This window comes from Drosophila montana, unplaced genomic scaffold (assembly GCF_035044405.1).
Source record: "Drosophila montana isolate Dmon_TW-CO22-7 unplaced genomic scaffold, ASM3504440v1 contig_3581_1, whole genome shotgun sequence".
NCBI lineage: Eukaryota > Metazoa > Arthropoda > Insecta > Diptera > Drosophilidae > Drosophila > Drosophila montana.
In genome coordinates, this window is record NW_026998465.1 from 115602 (window position 1) to 130701 (window position 15100).

At 37.9% G+C, this 15100-nt stretch overlaps 2 protein-coding genes and 1 long non-coding RNA gene across 4 annotated transcripts; 1 reads left to right on the plus strand and 2 right to left on the minus strand.

Annotated features, from left to right (window-relative positions):
- Positions 1-1238: 1238 nt before the first annotated feature.
- On the minus strand, positions 1239-2615 carry LOC135435380 (uncharacterized). The gene is made up of 2 exons (XR_010437367.1): positions 2414-2615; positions 1239-1876 (listed from the first exon to the last, which is right to left on the minus strand). It is a non-coding gene; the product is annotated as an uncharacterized LOC135435380 (long non-coding RNA).
- A 949-nt stretch (positions 2616-3564) lies between these two features.
- Positions 3565-13073, plus strand: LOC135435376 (ATP-binding cassette subfamily G member 4). 2 transcript variants are annotated; one of them, XM_064692394.1, is made up of 11 exons: positions 3565-3740; positions 8516-8892; positions 10620-10790; positions 10850-10986; positions 11050-11195; positions 11257-11495; positions 11559-11603; positions 11679-11969; positions 12216-12316; positions 12379-12740; positions 12800-13073. In XM_064692394.1, exons 2-11 carry the CDS (start codon positions 8529-8531, stop codon positions 12939-12941), a joined length of 1998 nt encoding a protein of 665 aa, XP_064548464.1. In that variant the 5' UTR covers positions 3565-3740; positions 8516-8528; the 3' UTR covers positions 12942-13073. The 2 variants fall into 2 exon arrangements, with proteins under 2 accessions (XP_064548464.1, XP_064548463.1); XM_064692393.1 differs by having other exon boundaries at positions 3571-3740; positions 11559-11969.
- Positions 13000-15090, minus strand: LOC135435377 (uncharacterized). Its single transcript, XM_064692395.1, has 2 exons — positions 13251-15090; positions 13000-13189 (listed from the first exon to the last, which is right to left on the minus strand). The coding sequence occupies exons 1-2, from the start codon at positions 14868-14870 to the stop codon at positions 13085-13087; spliced, it is 1725 nt and encodes a 574-aa protein (XP_064548465.1). The 5' UTR covers positions 14871-15090; the 3' UTR covers positions 13000-13084.
- Between the last annotated feature and the right edge of the window lie 10 nt (positions 15091-15100).

Below are 15100 nucleotides of genomic sequence, written 5' to 3' on the forward strand. Positions count from 1 at the left end.
GAATCGCCTCAAACCAATATTTAACGGTTTTTTTGTTCAAATTAAGTGGATGGGTGTTTTACACTTTCCGCAAAATCCATTCCTCCTAGGTTGAGATGGAGGTAACAAATTTGATGGGCTATGTTTTGGATCCGTATTCATGTTAAAGGATCTTTGAGAAAATGCATTTGAGACGTGTTTCACATTTTCCACAGAATCCAAGCTTCCCTGGTGGAAAATCAAATCAAAGATTTTTTGGGAGAAATTTTAATTTTGTCCGATTGCTACTTTTGAAATTCCACCCGCAACTGTGAAAAGTTGGCGGGAAATTTTCAACTTTTTTGAAAACAATTGGATCGTTTTCAAAAATATTTTGTAATATTTTTGTGAAAATTCATCTGGTATGTGTTTCAGTTTTCGCAATATCTACCCCTCGTGGATAAAAATGCGGCTCAAATGTTTAATGAAGGAAAGTTTATTTCTTGGGGTTCAGGATTTTGATCACAAAACTAACATGGGCGGAAACCGTTGATTTTCACTTTTGGTTCTTTATTTTATATACTTTGAACTTACTATCTAATTCACATATATAACACTAAACGTGAAGATTTAAATTGTCTTGCCATGGTAAGGCTGGGTAATACTCGCTAGTATACAAATATATAAAAACTAAACTAAAATAAGCCCCTCAATTATCAAAGAAACCAAATTTAAGGTGTCGTTTTCTATCTGAACTATATGTGACTATATCCCGCCTACAGCTTAAATAGGTGTCTACAAAATGGACTCATTTGGCTAGTATCATAACGGAAAGATAACCGCCCGACAAACGGGCATAGCTACAAACTATATCGAGTGAGAATATAAGTTCATTATAGAGTCAGTATTGCTGGCATCTACCATAGTATAATAACCTTCGCAAGGGATACATGTCAAGTCCGGATGTATTTTTAACACATTTTCGAAATACTTAGGATATGCTAGGATCAAGTGAAATTATTTTGAAAACTTAAAATATTTGTATTAATCCTTAGTTATAATTTAAATAAATTGGTTCTTCGTTTGATGATTATACTATATTTTTTTTTCAGTGTGCAATGTCAGGGTTTTTTTTAATCACGCCATCATTCTTAACATCAAAAAATAGATCATCAAATCGGCACATGTAGAGAACATTTCCAGACAATGCATTAATTGCTATTTGAAATGGCCCAAGACAAATTAAATTCAGAGTTATCAGCTCCATATTACACACACACTTATAAACAAACAGGAAAACAATGTCATATTATTTGTACATATATACCATATAGCATATCGCCTTAGTAGAACACCCACAACTGAGGCTGATGACGACGGCGAGGTCGACGTTGACTTTGACTTCGGGTTCGACTGGAATCAAAAGATGCCGCAAGCATTTGGACTTTGGTTTTGGACGACATCGCAGCGAATGTAAGCTGGACACGATGACCAGTTGTCAATATTTTTACTGTGGTCGAATTCAGTTCGGGCCTTGAGGAACTAAGTATTTGCCTCGAATTTCGTGGTAATTGTGTGATATTTATTGTCGTACATTTTAATCTTATCAATTCATGTGCAGTTCGTTGTTTTAGTCGATATTGAAGCTTATCAAGAAACAGCTATGTAAATTTTTATTTATAGCATTTCATTTCTCGTATTGTGAAACAAATCGATTTCAACGCATTTAATTAACATATTGAATATCCAAAGTCAGGCCTCCTCCTCGTCCTCCTCCTCCTAAATACCCACGATCTAGAAACGGGTGCTCATTGCCCTGCTAATCAGCGCTCCAGACTCGCGGGAACCGGCGATCAACAGTCAGCTCTTAATGACAATTTAATTGTATTTTATTTATTTTCTTTATTCTATTACAAAACTAAAAAAAAAAAATGGGTTTCAATTAGATTTTGTTCAGCACGATTCACAGTAAAATTAAATACAGTCCAAAGTCTAACACACACATATATATATATATATGTATGTAACACAACAATTACGATAATAAATAAGTACACAACTATTATTCTTAAACAATCTAAGCAATGCTTAGCATTTGATATGAGTCACATTTGTTGAATTCTCAAGTATTGAGAGTATGTGGGATGTGGGAAATAGTGAAAGTACTTTGAGATACTATATTTCTACTTAAAGTAGGAAAAGTTCTTATTGAAAGGGAGAACAACTTTATAATATAATACTTAAGAATATTATTTGGGACCACAAGATATATAATATTATTCTATAGTATAAAATTCTTACGTAAAGACTGTTTTTTAAAAAATTCCATACATGTTGATTTTGAGCTTGGAAAACAACACTTTAGATTATAAGTTCAATATTGATAGGAAATTGTTACTCTTTAAGATCTATTTAGACTTTGGGCTGAAACGTTAAAAATATCATAACAAAATACCAGTTTGAAATATATGAGAGTGTAATACAGTCAAGCTTCCTGTAACACGTATATTAGCTTGAACTTTGTGTTTTTCAATTTGCAAGCATTTTTCTATCTGTAAAATATTCGAATCAATTTAAAAACTAGTAGATAGTATACTGATATGACAATTATTTCATAGCTTCCTGTTGACAGTTTCTGATAAGAATTTAACGTTATTTTTTTCTATTCCTAAACTGGTAGTATACATGCATTAAATATATAATTCGATTTAATCATACCATGGCTACATTGATAAGAAAAACACACAAGAAACATAGATTCCTAAGAAAGATTTCACAAATATTGTAAAGAGTTCTTTGGCAGATGCAATAAATATCCCAGAGGGATAACTTTTAAATAATAAAACAACTTTACCTAATACTTATTATAACTCCAGGAAGAAAGAGCTTCGCAATAATAAATATACCATTTCTTTTATACTAGAGTTAATAATGAAATCAACGTGATTCATGAAAGAGCAAAAAAAAACGTTAATACGCAGAGCGAAAGCCTTTGTGAGTGTATTGGAGCATTGTTAAACTGAACGATAATATTGTTCGCATAGAGCGCTCCGTTGTTTAAGTTTGGGCCAGCGAATAGCTAAATGAAGAATCTAGCAACAAAGGCAACAAAATTTTATTACGTAGTGTTACGTACGAGAACTGAAAGAAATAAATTCGATATGTGGACTTCTGACCCGAGAACGAGGCGTTGCCAAGCGATCGAGCGAACTACCAAAAAGTCAATCAGCTGCCTTGGCTGAGCTAAAGGTGTTCGTAGGTGTTTGTGTGAGCTGTTATCAATGAAGGAAAACTACAATATAACAGCCGTGGAACATTAATAGCCGATGTGAACAAAAAGTACGTTAATAAAAGCTAAAGAGCCGAACGGACTTCGTTTCAGCGTTGTGATAAAGCTTGCATTGCACACAGATACACACGCACGTGCACATAGATACACACTCACACACACACCCGCGCACAACAGCTGAGACGCTCGATCGTGTCTTTGTATGAGTCTCAGTCTCCGTCTTCGACTCGGTCTCGGTCTCGGTCTCTGTCTCGGTGTCGGTGTCGGCCTCGCCAACCGGCTGGGGCTGACTCTACTGGAATTGTGAGGGAATCGCCAGCGCTAGCTGGGATTATTATTTGTTTGCTGGCCGCCAGTCGCCGATGTCACATCGAAGACGCTGTTACGCGGTTTGCATAGAGCGCGAAAATATCAAATAAAATAAAGACTGTAAATATCATATAGCCAGCGACGTGCAAAATATCATTTATTAACTGCGATCGTTCAAACACGGGTAAGGCAAATGACGAAACTCTTGTATCTACAAATTAACGCACGACCAGGAACTCTAGTTCTACACTGTGTGAAAAAAGTAATTAAAGTGTAGCCTTACGGCAGAACAACGCCAAAAAAAGTAGTATCATGATGAAGAAACCCAAAAATAAAACAATTTAATTGTTTTGACGAGTATGTGGATCTAATTTTAATTAGGAATGAATAGTGAAACCGAAGTAGACTCGTTTGTGTTTTGGTGATCATTAAAAAGAATGCAAAAAATAAAATAAAATAACATACAATTATTATATAAAAAAAGCAAAAATAAAGTAAATTATAAAATTAAACAGCAAAACAAAGGAGATAAATTAATTAAAAATGAATAATTAACTATTATAAATAAAATTAAAAATTGAGACATTTATATTTTTATATGTAAACATATATACATATTTGCAGCTAGTAATCTTTATGCATGCTCCGCAAAAAAAAAGTGTAACTAGATGTCTAAAAAAGTGTCTTGTAAACAGTTTATAATTATTTCAAAAATGATCCCCGAAATCGAAAATAATAATATACAAAAAGTATTATATAAGTCCAACTATTTGTGAGGCACCTTCTGCATTTATTCTAGACATTGAGTCTTTCGTGTATATTTTTTTTATTTTCTGCAAATAATCTATCTCAAAGATCTTCCAGCTCGTTATAACAATCAATTCATTCTGTTTAATAAACTTAATAATTAGCTGTCAAATCGTAACACTAAGATTAGTTTTGATTACATATTGTTAAAGGTATATTAACCTTTCAGCAATTGCACGTTCAACAGATTTATATTTGAAGCAAATGATTCTTTGAAATATTTGCATTTTAAGAGCAGCTACCATTATTAAATTATCACATTATTAACGCGTATTTAAGAATGTAAAACAAATTAAGATTCAAGATTTGATCAATGCTTCGTGGTTTGCTCTGATTCCCAGCGGAAGCAGCTGTCGTTCTGCTCGTGATTCTGAGCTGCTCTCAAAATTGTGCTGAGGCTCGGGTTTGCCAGATGATGCTCCTGCTCTAGAGCTGCGTTGTGGACTCTCTGAACCGGTTTCCTTCCGAGCAAAGAATGCTAAACATTGTGGCTACGAACAATACATACAACATCATAATCAGATACATAGCACGTACATAGGGCACATGTGCAATGTGTGTATAACATTTCATAATAGTTGATGATATTTGCCGAAAGACACCAAAAAAAAAACTTTGCCTTAAGAAAGTAATCTACTTATTGATACTTTAGCATTAATAATTTACAAAGATTAAATCACGACATTTGCGAGGCTAATTGTGCCGATGTGCGTGACTCTTAGACAGGTTTCCCATTTATCTTCAACTCTCTGGATTACCGAACTATAGTTTTTCGGGTTTCGGAAATTTTTGCATGCAAATAATAAGAGACAACTGCAAACAGAAGACAACAAGTGTCAATCAATATTGAAATTTTGCTGATAAAGACTCAACGTGCACGTCACACACAAATGGCGTAGTTTTAGTCTAGCCCTTCAGTATACATATATATATATACCTAAATAATATATATATATATATATATATGGAAAGGGCATTGACACCGCCTGTGAAACTGTTTTCGTTGCAAGTAGTTCAAGTGCAATGCCCATTAGTGATAGGTAAATAGAAATGATAGATTGACAGATAGAGAGCTTTGGCTTTCTAGGCTCATGTGCTCATCCTTCCTGCGAGTTATCGATTATACACCTTCCATATGTTAGAGGACATTTACATGTAACGCATTCAGATGGAGAGACAGATGATGCGGAGATAAGGTGTCCGTCCGACTGCGGGTTAAAGATGACACATGGCAAATACTTCGTCACAAGGCGACGACGATTGCATCTCTTGTGTGTTTATTTAATACATATATTTACAAACCTACAATAAGCATTTATTAATGTGTGTGCATTGAAACAATGCTTTTGTTGTTTTGATTGATGCCGTTACATATTTAAATATATACTATATATATATATATATATGTATAAGCACAAAAAGATTTTTCTACAATTACAATTCTGCATACTTATTGCTTTGAATTGTGCTTTGCTTCTGCCAGCTGTACCTTGATCTTACGGAATATATTTTCTATTTAATTAATATGCATTTGAATGAAGCTGTTTGTTATTTAAAAAAAAAAAAAACAATTATATATTTTTATGTACTCATATATAAGTGCTGAAAAGTGGAGTAAAATGCGCGCTGCAATTACTTATATAAATATTAAATCTTTTATTGAGGTTGTTTCAGATAATTGCAATTTCTTATATACTCAAATCCGACGTGCATTTAAACAGTTAGCGCGGAATTATAGACTTGAAAATCAACCAGTTGCCAGTAAATCGGTCAGTTAGCTGTTGATATGAGATATGTTAATTAATCACGGCTCAAAACAATGACCCCAGGCTTGGGTTTGAACTTAGGGTCCACAAAGCTTGGTTTAATTCCTAACAGAATTATTAAATTTATCAATAAATTATATTTACGTATAATAACTTTTTGAAATTCAAATTTAATTATTTATATAATTGATTTAATTATTTATATAATACTATACTACCTTATTGGAATTGGAGAATGATCCAAATTTAATTATTTATATAAAGCAAGGATCAATAACCTCAGGCTTGGGTTTGAACTTTGGTTCCCCATAGTTTGGTTTAATTCCTAAAAGAACTATTAAGTTTATCAATAAATTATATTTACGTATACTACCTTATTGAAATTGGAGAATAATTCAAATTTAATTAATTATATAAAGCACAGCTCAAAACAATAACCTTGGGCTTGGGTTTGAACTTTAGTTCCGCAGAGTTTGGTTCAACGCCTAATAGAACTACTAAACTTATCAATAAAATAATATTTACGTATACTACCTTATTAAAATTGGAGAATAATTTAAATTTTATTAATTATATAGAGCACGACTAATTCCTAATTGAACTATTAGATTTGGGTCCGCAAAGTTTGAATTAATTCCCAATAGAGCTATTAAATTTATCAATATATTTTATTAATTTATACTTCCTTATTGAAATTGGAGAATAGTACAAGTTTAGAGAGCTAAAACTATTTTCAAATATGGTTCAGTTCAGACTTAGGCTTAGACTTAGGTTGTTCCCTATCTAACTTATCCAGTTTCAGGTTCGGTTGAAGATAAATAAAATATTTGAACGCCAGGCTAAAGAATAATTTAAAGTAAGGTGTGTAAAAATAGTTGTGGTAGGGCACATGAACACACCCTCTGGCAAATGTTTGTGTAATATCTAAACATAATACGTTAATTCAAATATAAATAATTTTCAACTTTAGTAATTCAATGTCTTGTGCACGTCGTGTTTGTACTTTGATTTGTTAGCTTGACAAACAAACAAAAAATAAATATTATGAATAATTTTGACGTCAACTGCAATCGGCATTTGCGTAATTAAGTGACAAAAACAAATACGCGACTAAATATTAAAATAGAAATATAAACATGCCCCTGCTGAGAAACCCCTTTCGCTGTGGCTTTTGCTCAAGCTCAAGCTCCGGGACACCTGCAGTGGGTGGCACGCGTCGCTTAATTGAAAATTAACAGGTGCAAAGGTAAGAGATTTACAGTAGTCATCCACAATGCTGGACACACATGTGTTGGACCCATGCTCATCGTCACAGCCCGATCAAAGTGCAAAATGGCACGCCGTCAAACCCGTTTGGCTAAGTTGGCAATTTCATTTGCAGCTGCTAGGCTTGCCCCAATAAAATGTGGCACAATTCCATGATGCATGACGCCCGTTGCATCATTTTAAAATCAATCGAGCGTTGGACGAACTAAACGCATCTAAGTGCGATAGTGCGATTCCGACTTTCATAATAATATAATATAGTACGTCCAAATAGCTTTAATGTTTAATCAAATCACAGCAATGTATTAAAATTACTTGTGGTAATGGAAGGTTAACATAATCCATTTCTTAAGGCAAAAAAGATTCAATACTCTGGCAGATACGCTAAAGAAATTTGAACTTATTCACAATTGATTATGCATCAATTTAATACTCATCTAATACTTCCTAAGACAGTTTAACTATTTGGAAAATTTATAATTTTATATTTTATATATTATATTTTATAATTTAGTTTATAATTTGGCCTAAATATATGAATTATTGCTTTATCTGCACAATGAACCGAACCTTAAATCAAATCAGTAGTCGAAAACCCCGACGAATAAAACCCCGAAACAAACCATAATTTCAAAATAAAAAACATATACCGCAAATCTAGGTCCAAGGTTCTAGGTCCACCATTTCATTTACCTAACCATATTTTTGGTTAATGCCAGTTTTGGGAAGAGTTCAAAGTGAGCCTGCATTTGGTATATTAAAATATCTCGAAATATTTTCTGGCAACTGTTAATTAAAAACAAAATACAAATTTTGACAGTTTATGACAGGGATGTAGAAAGTCAGCTTCAGCGAACAAGAATAACAGCAGGAAGCTGCCTTAGAGCCGTGAAAGCCTGGTATACGACTGCAAAATAAGCTTGAGAATAGTCAATATATTTACGGATTATTTAGTCGATAAAGAAGAATTACTTTCAGCTCACAACATGAATAATATAAGCTTATATTTAAAATTAAGAAAGACTGAAAAAAAAACTGAGCGCAACGCTTTCTTTTCACGTAATTGATCCGCAAAAATGTAATTCAATTTAATTAATTCAATTCAATTAATTCTTTATAGCTGATTGAAAATAATGCTATCGGCGCGGGAGCAGTTTTTCAACGATGGCGGCACCGCCGGCATCGGACTGGGCATTGAGATTGGTGAGAGCGGCACATCGAGAGCGGGACGCGGTGTCTATAATGCCACCACAGTGCCCATGACGAGCGCCAACAGCTGGCGGAACGGACAAACCAGCACGGCAACCAGCACCAGCACCACGCCCACTGCCGCCCCAGTTTTGGCCATAGCCAAGCAAGCGGCATTGGAGCCAGTGGCCGAGGGCGAGGAGGATGTACATTTCAATACGGACGCGTTGTCCAATTTGCCGGCACGCGAGCCCGTGGACATTGAGTTCAAGGAGCTGTCGCTGACCGTCAACTTGGGCTTCAATCGTGGTGAGTGTGACTTTTACGATCAGTTGCGATATATACTCGGCCATATAAGTTCAAACATGCCAAACCCCGATAAGATTGCCAAAATAAAAAGGCGTTAAGTTTTATGAATCTTATGGGGCAGCGGCTACTTTTTGATGAAGGAACAAGGCAGGAACAAGCAGACTTACCTAGGCACATGTGTCTTGAAGGCTTAATAAACATACGACTAACTACCAGTTAGCTGGTTTTTTAACAGCTCTTTGTTTCCCATTGATTAGATAAGGCGCCCTTGCCCCTGCCTTGGTATCAATTTGTCAAAAGTTGCAAAGAGAGCAGAGCATATCAGTTCTAGTAAAAATGTTACACGAGTAGTAGTAATAATAATAATTATAATATAATAATAATTTGATTGCTTGGATCTGTAAAGAGAGCTTTATATTGTCATTTTATAATTAGCTCCCCTTGCTGCCATTTACTTTCGCATTTAGAGGACATTTAGCATTCGTTTTAGTTAAGATATGATTACTTTTGCTAATGGTTTTTTTTGTCAATACGCTAGCGAAGCTATTTTAATATCAAAGTCCAAGAAAGTAAAAATTGTTAACTTTTATATCAAAGGTAATTTGTCCCTGGTAACCTGATTACAGTATGATTATGATACGTTCGCTCAGCGCCTCGTCACGTAATTGTTTCGGGTTTTTTTTTACAATACCAAAAACATATTGAAGTTTATGCTTGTGGTAGTAGAGGGGAAGATTATTTGGACCTTTTTTCAATAATAAGCATACAAAAATAAATAGTTGAATACAAAAAACAATTAAAACCTTTTTGAAATATGGATGGGTTTTGCAAAAGTATTTAATTTAGTTGTCATAAGTAACACTCTTGAAAACTAAAAATTGATTTAAATTCGCCAAATACCAAATTTGCTGCATTTTGTTGTCAATAAATATGTAACAGTCATTATATAACATCCATAAAGTACAAACATAGCTATACCTGTGTTTCCACCTATCTGTCTACTTGTTTCGATGCAGAGAGATGCAATTACGAAAATTTTAATTGTTTTATAAGTTGGGTCTAGTATATAAATTGGCCATTAAAATTGTCTAGTTGTCATCTTGGCTAAGCACCTACTAAGGTTCATTTAAGCAGACTATTTAAAGACAAGATTCTAATTACTTTAATCACCAACTAATTGTTTGTCAAACAAGTTTTTAGTGAGTAATTAGGCGTATTTAGCCTATATCAACATAAATTAAAAAAAAATATTTTTATTGGCTTTATGAATATACATTTTTGCATTCGGCTAAGACAATACAATATACCCATACACTTGCCTAAGATTCGAACCAGAACCCTCGTATTCAGTTGCCCCATTTCCTCCAAGGAGGTGGTGATTATCCGAAAAGTGTGAAACACCTCTCAAGTGAATTTGAACAGGGATCTTTGAAAATTTCGATGCCTATCGGATGGAATGCAAATAAGTTTTATACGATTCAAGGATCTTTGAATATTTCGATGCCTATCGGATGGAATGCAAATAAGTTTTATACGATTCTTTTCCGCGAGTTGTTCACATCCTTTCAAGTAAGGTAACTACGGTAAAATCAGTTTCCTATCAGCTTCCTAGATTTTACGGTTTGGACAGTTCGTTGACCAGGACACATTTAGATCTATAGCATAATATTAGTTACGAAATGATTCCAGAACAAAGTCGCATATTTATCGAAAATTGTTGTCAACAGGTGAAAAGGAGATCTTGCACAATGTGTGCGGCAAGTTTCCGGGAAGCCAACTGATTGCCATAATGGGACCATCTGGAGCTGGCAAATCCACTTTGCTCGACGCCTTATCCGGCTTCAAGACGACCGGCGTAGATGGCTCCATACGACTCAATGGACGACGACGTGATTTGCGTAAGTAGAAAATATTAAGCGCAAAGAATTTTCCCCAATTGAAAGCATTTCCATTGCAGCCGCATTTCGACGCATGTCCTGCTATATCACACAGGATGATCGCCTGCAGCCTTTGCTGACGGTTAGCGAGAACATGCACATCGCCGCCGACCTCAAGTTGGGTGAAAATGTCAGCTACGAAGAGAAGGAAAGCAGAGTGAGTTTACAGATATAGAATTTCCAAGTGGGTTACGCCTAAGATTGGCATGCTTCCTTTTAGATTGAAGATATTCTGTTGCTGCTCGGTCTTTATGATCACGACCAGACGCTGACCTTGCGCCTGTCCGGTGGTCAGAGGAAGAGGCTATCCATTGCAATGGAATTGATTAATAATCCCACTGTGATGTTTCTGGACGAGCCGACGACGTAAGTGTCTAAGCCTCTTGAAACTGTTGGGCCACTTTTAATCTCTTCTCTGTATCTACAGCGGCTTGGACAGCAGTTCCTGCACCAAAGTCTTGGAGTTGTTGAAGCGACTGACAACCCAGGGTCGCACTATCATTTGTACCATACATCAGCCCACTGCCAAGTTGTTCCAAATATTCGATCAGGTCTATGTGCTCTCCGCGGGCAATTGCGTCTACCAAGGCGGCACTCAGAAGCTAGTGCCATTCCTGCAATCGGTGGACCTGCCGTGCCCCATGTACCACAATCCAGCTGATTACAGTGAGTGCCGCATGAGACTAATTCTTATTGCAGGTAACAATTTACCTTCCCTACTTTCGACAGTTATTGAGTTGGCCTGTGGCGAGTACGGCTTCGACAAGATCGATACGCTCAAGAGTGCCACGGAGAATGGCAGCTGTCTGACCTGGTTCAACAATCCGGGCGCCGTGCTGCGCTCTGAGGCGCTCATGCACAAATACCCTATACCAAAGCGCTCCAAAAATGTTTCCCTGGAGAACACCAGCTTTACGAATCAGTGCTCTGTGCTGCTGCGACGCGGTTATATCAAATCACGTCGAGATACGACAATGACACATCTTCGCATAGGAGTCAACATCGCTGTGGCCGTACTCTACGGCGCCATGTACGATCGTGCCGGCAGAGAGGGCTCACGAGTTTTGGACAATTATAATCTACTGTTTGCCATATTGATGCATCATTCGATGACCACCATGATGTTGACGGTCCTAACATGTAAGTGTAATTTGACATCCTTTTCGTTATACGAGTCTCCAAGTCGGGTTGTTCGGAAGTCCTTAAAAATGATTCGTACTCAAGACAAGTTAGAGAGCTGGACTAAATATTAATCTGTAGCCAAGTCCGAATTGCTCACTCATATCCATAAAAAGACATGGGGTAGTCTTGTTAATAAGACAAAGAATTTCCTATTAAAATTCTATATATTTCACAATATCACATATGTATCGCTTTCCATTTCAGTCCCCATTGAGATGACGATTTTAATCAAGGAGCACTTTAATCGCTGGTACTCTCTCAAGGCGTACTACTTTGCCATGACGCTTATTGACCTGCCTATAACGGTAGGTTCCACACTTAATTTAAGCAAAAACTCCATTTAAGAAAAATTTCATTTGCCTCGCAGTTTGTGAGTACTTTCCTGTTTTCGGTCATTATTTATTTGTGGAGCTATCAGCCTTTGGAATGGGTACGCTTCTGGATGTTCTTTTCGATCAGTCTGTTAATTGTGTTTGTGGGCCAAAGCATTGGCCTTATGATTGGCGCTTGGTTCGATGTGGTCAATGGCACATTCCTGGCTCCAGTGCTGACAATACCCATGATGATGTTTGCCGGCTTTGGCGTCACACTGCGCGATCTGCCCAGCTACCTGAAGTGGGGCAGTCACATATCCCATTTGCGGTACGGCCTTGAGGGCTTCATAGCTGCCATCTATGGACTGGACCGCGGCGTTTTGGAGTGCAACGAGGCGCCCTACTGCCACTATAGGTAATCAGCTAAATTTATGAATCTCGAAACTGATTTATTAATGCTCTTTTGTGTTGCAGATATCCAAAGAAGTTTCTGGAGGAGATTACTATGTCTGGCGATAAGTTCTGGACAGATATAATAGCACTGTGCGCAATGATGTTTCTTTTCCGGCTGGGTGCCTATATTGTGCTTAAAGCAAAGATCAAGTCGATCAGATGAGCGTGGATTTTCCGAAGAATAAACTTGCCCCCTTGTATTATATATAAAATGTTGAACATTACGTTTAGTGTTATTTTTACTAAATTAATTACATTAAAAACTTGTTAATTAAAGCTAATCATGTAGACTCTATATCACACGTTTCAATTTCCCTGCACCGCCTGGTCAGCCTCCTTCTTGGCGACTGTCGTTTGCTCCAAAAGCTGATGCAGCGCCTGCGCATTGGACGCCATGTCACCAGAATGAAGCTGCAAAGTTCGGAATACGTCAGTTGGTATAAGAAGCTCTAGCTTTAAATGCAATACTCACCAATACAACGCGCTGGCCCAGCGATTCCAGGAGTCGTCTTTTTAACCTCAACAAAGAAGTCGCCGTTCGACTGAATCTCAGCGTCTGTTGCGGCGTCAGCAGCTCTATGTAATAAATACATGCCTGCTCGCCAAGTGTCTGGACGCGCAGGCTGGGCAAATTGATACCAGCAATGGGGCATACCAGGTCCACACCTTCCACGTCGGCATCAGCAGCCAGCTGCGTGGCATAAGCTGTCAAATCGTCGCGCTGCTTTAGCAAATAGCCAGGAGCACGCGCTAGCTCCTTAAAGACCTGCTCCCTTTTGACATCCGTCCAACTGGGCTGCTCGATGGACACAGCGGATCGCAGTACAGTCAACCGGCTGTCTACTTTGGGTTGTGCTCGCTGACGTTGGCGTTGTACGGCCTTTAGTTCTTCTGCCGCACTAAAGAGCACCTTTGATTGGTGGCCCATGATGCACAGGGAGAGGCAAGTGTCAACCAATTGGTCGGCAAAGTAATCATATTCGCCATGATCTAATTTGCGCAAGGCAATCATCTCCAGTTGCCTAAGCTGTGCGGTAGTTAACGGGCAATTAAGCTGTGCACAGCTCCACAGGAATGTGGCCAGGTCCTTGGGCCGAAGTTCACTGGGCTTAAAATGCAAGAAACGGTCTACAAGTGCATGCATGCATTCCGCTTGATCCCATTGCATCTCTCCAAAGTACGCAAATATATGGGCTAAGCCCCGTGGCTGCAGTTGCAATAGCTGCGCAGGCTCCAGACAGATGCCCTGCAGGTGCTGGCAGATGCGTTCATCCTGCACCCGCTGGATTCGCAAAGCCTTGATGTAGCAAATAAGCAGCGCATCATCTGCGGCGTTGTCCGGAGCAAACTGCAGATTTAAAATTGCTTGAACTAGGGCGGCTTCATAAGCCTCACGCACAGCGCCTGTCACTAAAGTAGACGTCTTGTAGGCAGCATTGCTAATCATGGCCAGATCCAGAGGGCTCAAGCTGGCCAAATGATTTCCAAGCTGTGTGGCGAGCAGCGTCTCCAAATCATTCTGCTGCTGCTGCTTCTGAAGGCCCAGGTAGAAACAGATTTGCATAAACCGCTGTTTGCTGCTAGGCACTTCCTCTACAAGACGTCGCATGGCCGCATGATAGAAATCCGTGCGCTTTAGCCAGTTTGGCATGAGGAACAAAAATGAGTATAGTGTCTCCAGCATAGTAGTTGTGTCCATCTGCTTCAGCATTGCTGCCGCATGCGCATCCAGCGTGTTTAATGCCATGGCATACATAGGCGGCGCTGCATTAGGTCGATAGCTGGAGGCGTGTATAATCAATGCTGGCAACTGCGAGGCAGGCGTCTTCTCTACAGACCGCCTAAAGTATCGTTCATCCGTTATAGGAAAATAGTCGGAGTAGCGTATCTCCGTAGTTGGCAGCACGTGCTCTTCACACTTGTAGCGCTCTATGGCTATGTGCTTGGCAAAACGGCTGAGCAGCGTACCGGCCTCATCCGACGTCTCGCGCAGCACATCCCTTGGCGTGAAGGAGGCATAACAGCGCACCAGAATTGGCTTGTTGCTGTTTGTGATGGATGCGCACGCGAAACGGCGCAGCAGTGCAAACATTTCTTTCACAATATTAATATTTTTATGTAACTAATTTAATAAAGGCAACGTGCGCAGCAAGTCCAGTGTAAAATAGTCAACAGTGTTGTTAAGCGTACAAATTAATTGGTTTAAATTCGTTTTTTGGTGCAGTTTATGCTATTTAGTCTGTTGGTCGGGGAATTGCCAGCACGGCTAAAAATTGCATTTAAAATTTAAAGCATTAATAATATTTGTTTTAGTTTAATAAT

What these genes read in the sequence shown, in the direction of transcription:
- LOC135435376 (XM_064692393.1), top strand. Translation starts at nt 8,529, where the DNA reads ATGCTATCGGCGCGGGAGCAGTTTTTCAACGATGGCGGCACCGCCGGC. An exon ending in ACGAAGAGAAGGAAAGCAGA is followed by an intron (nt 10,987 to 11,049) that starts GTGAGTTTACAG and finishes GCTTCCTTTTAG; the next exon opens with ATTGAAGATATTCTGTTGCT. An exon ending in TTTCTGGACGAGCCGACGAC is followed by an intron (nt 11,196 to 11,256) that starts GTAAGTGTCTAA and finishes CTGTATCTACAG; the next exon opens with CGGCTTGGACAGCAGTTCCT.
- LOC135435377 (XM_064692395.1), bottom strand. Translation starts at nt 14,870, where the DNA reads ATGTTTGCACTGCTGCGCCGTTTCGCGTGCGCATCCATCACAAACAGC. An exon ending in TGGGCCAGCGCGTTGTATTG is followed by an intron (nt 13,190 to 13,250) that starts GTGAGTATTGCA and finishes CGAACTTTGCAG; the next exon opens with CTTCATTCTGGTGACATGGC.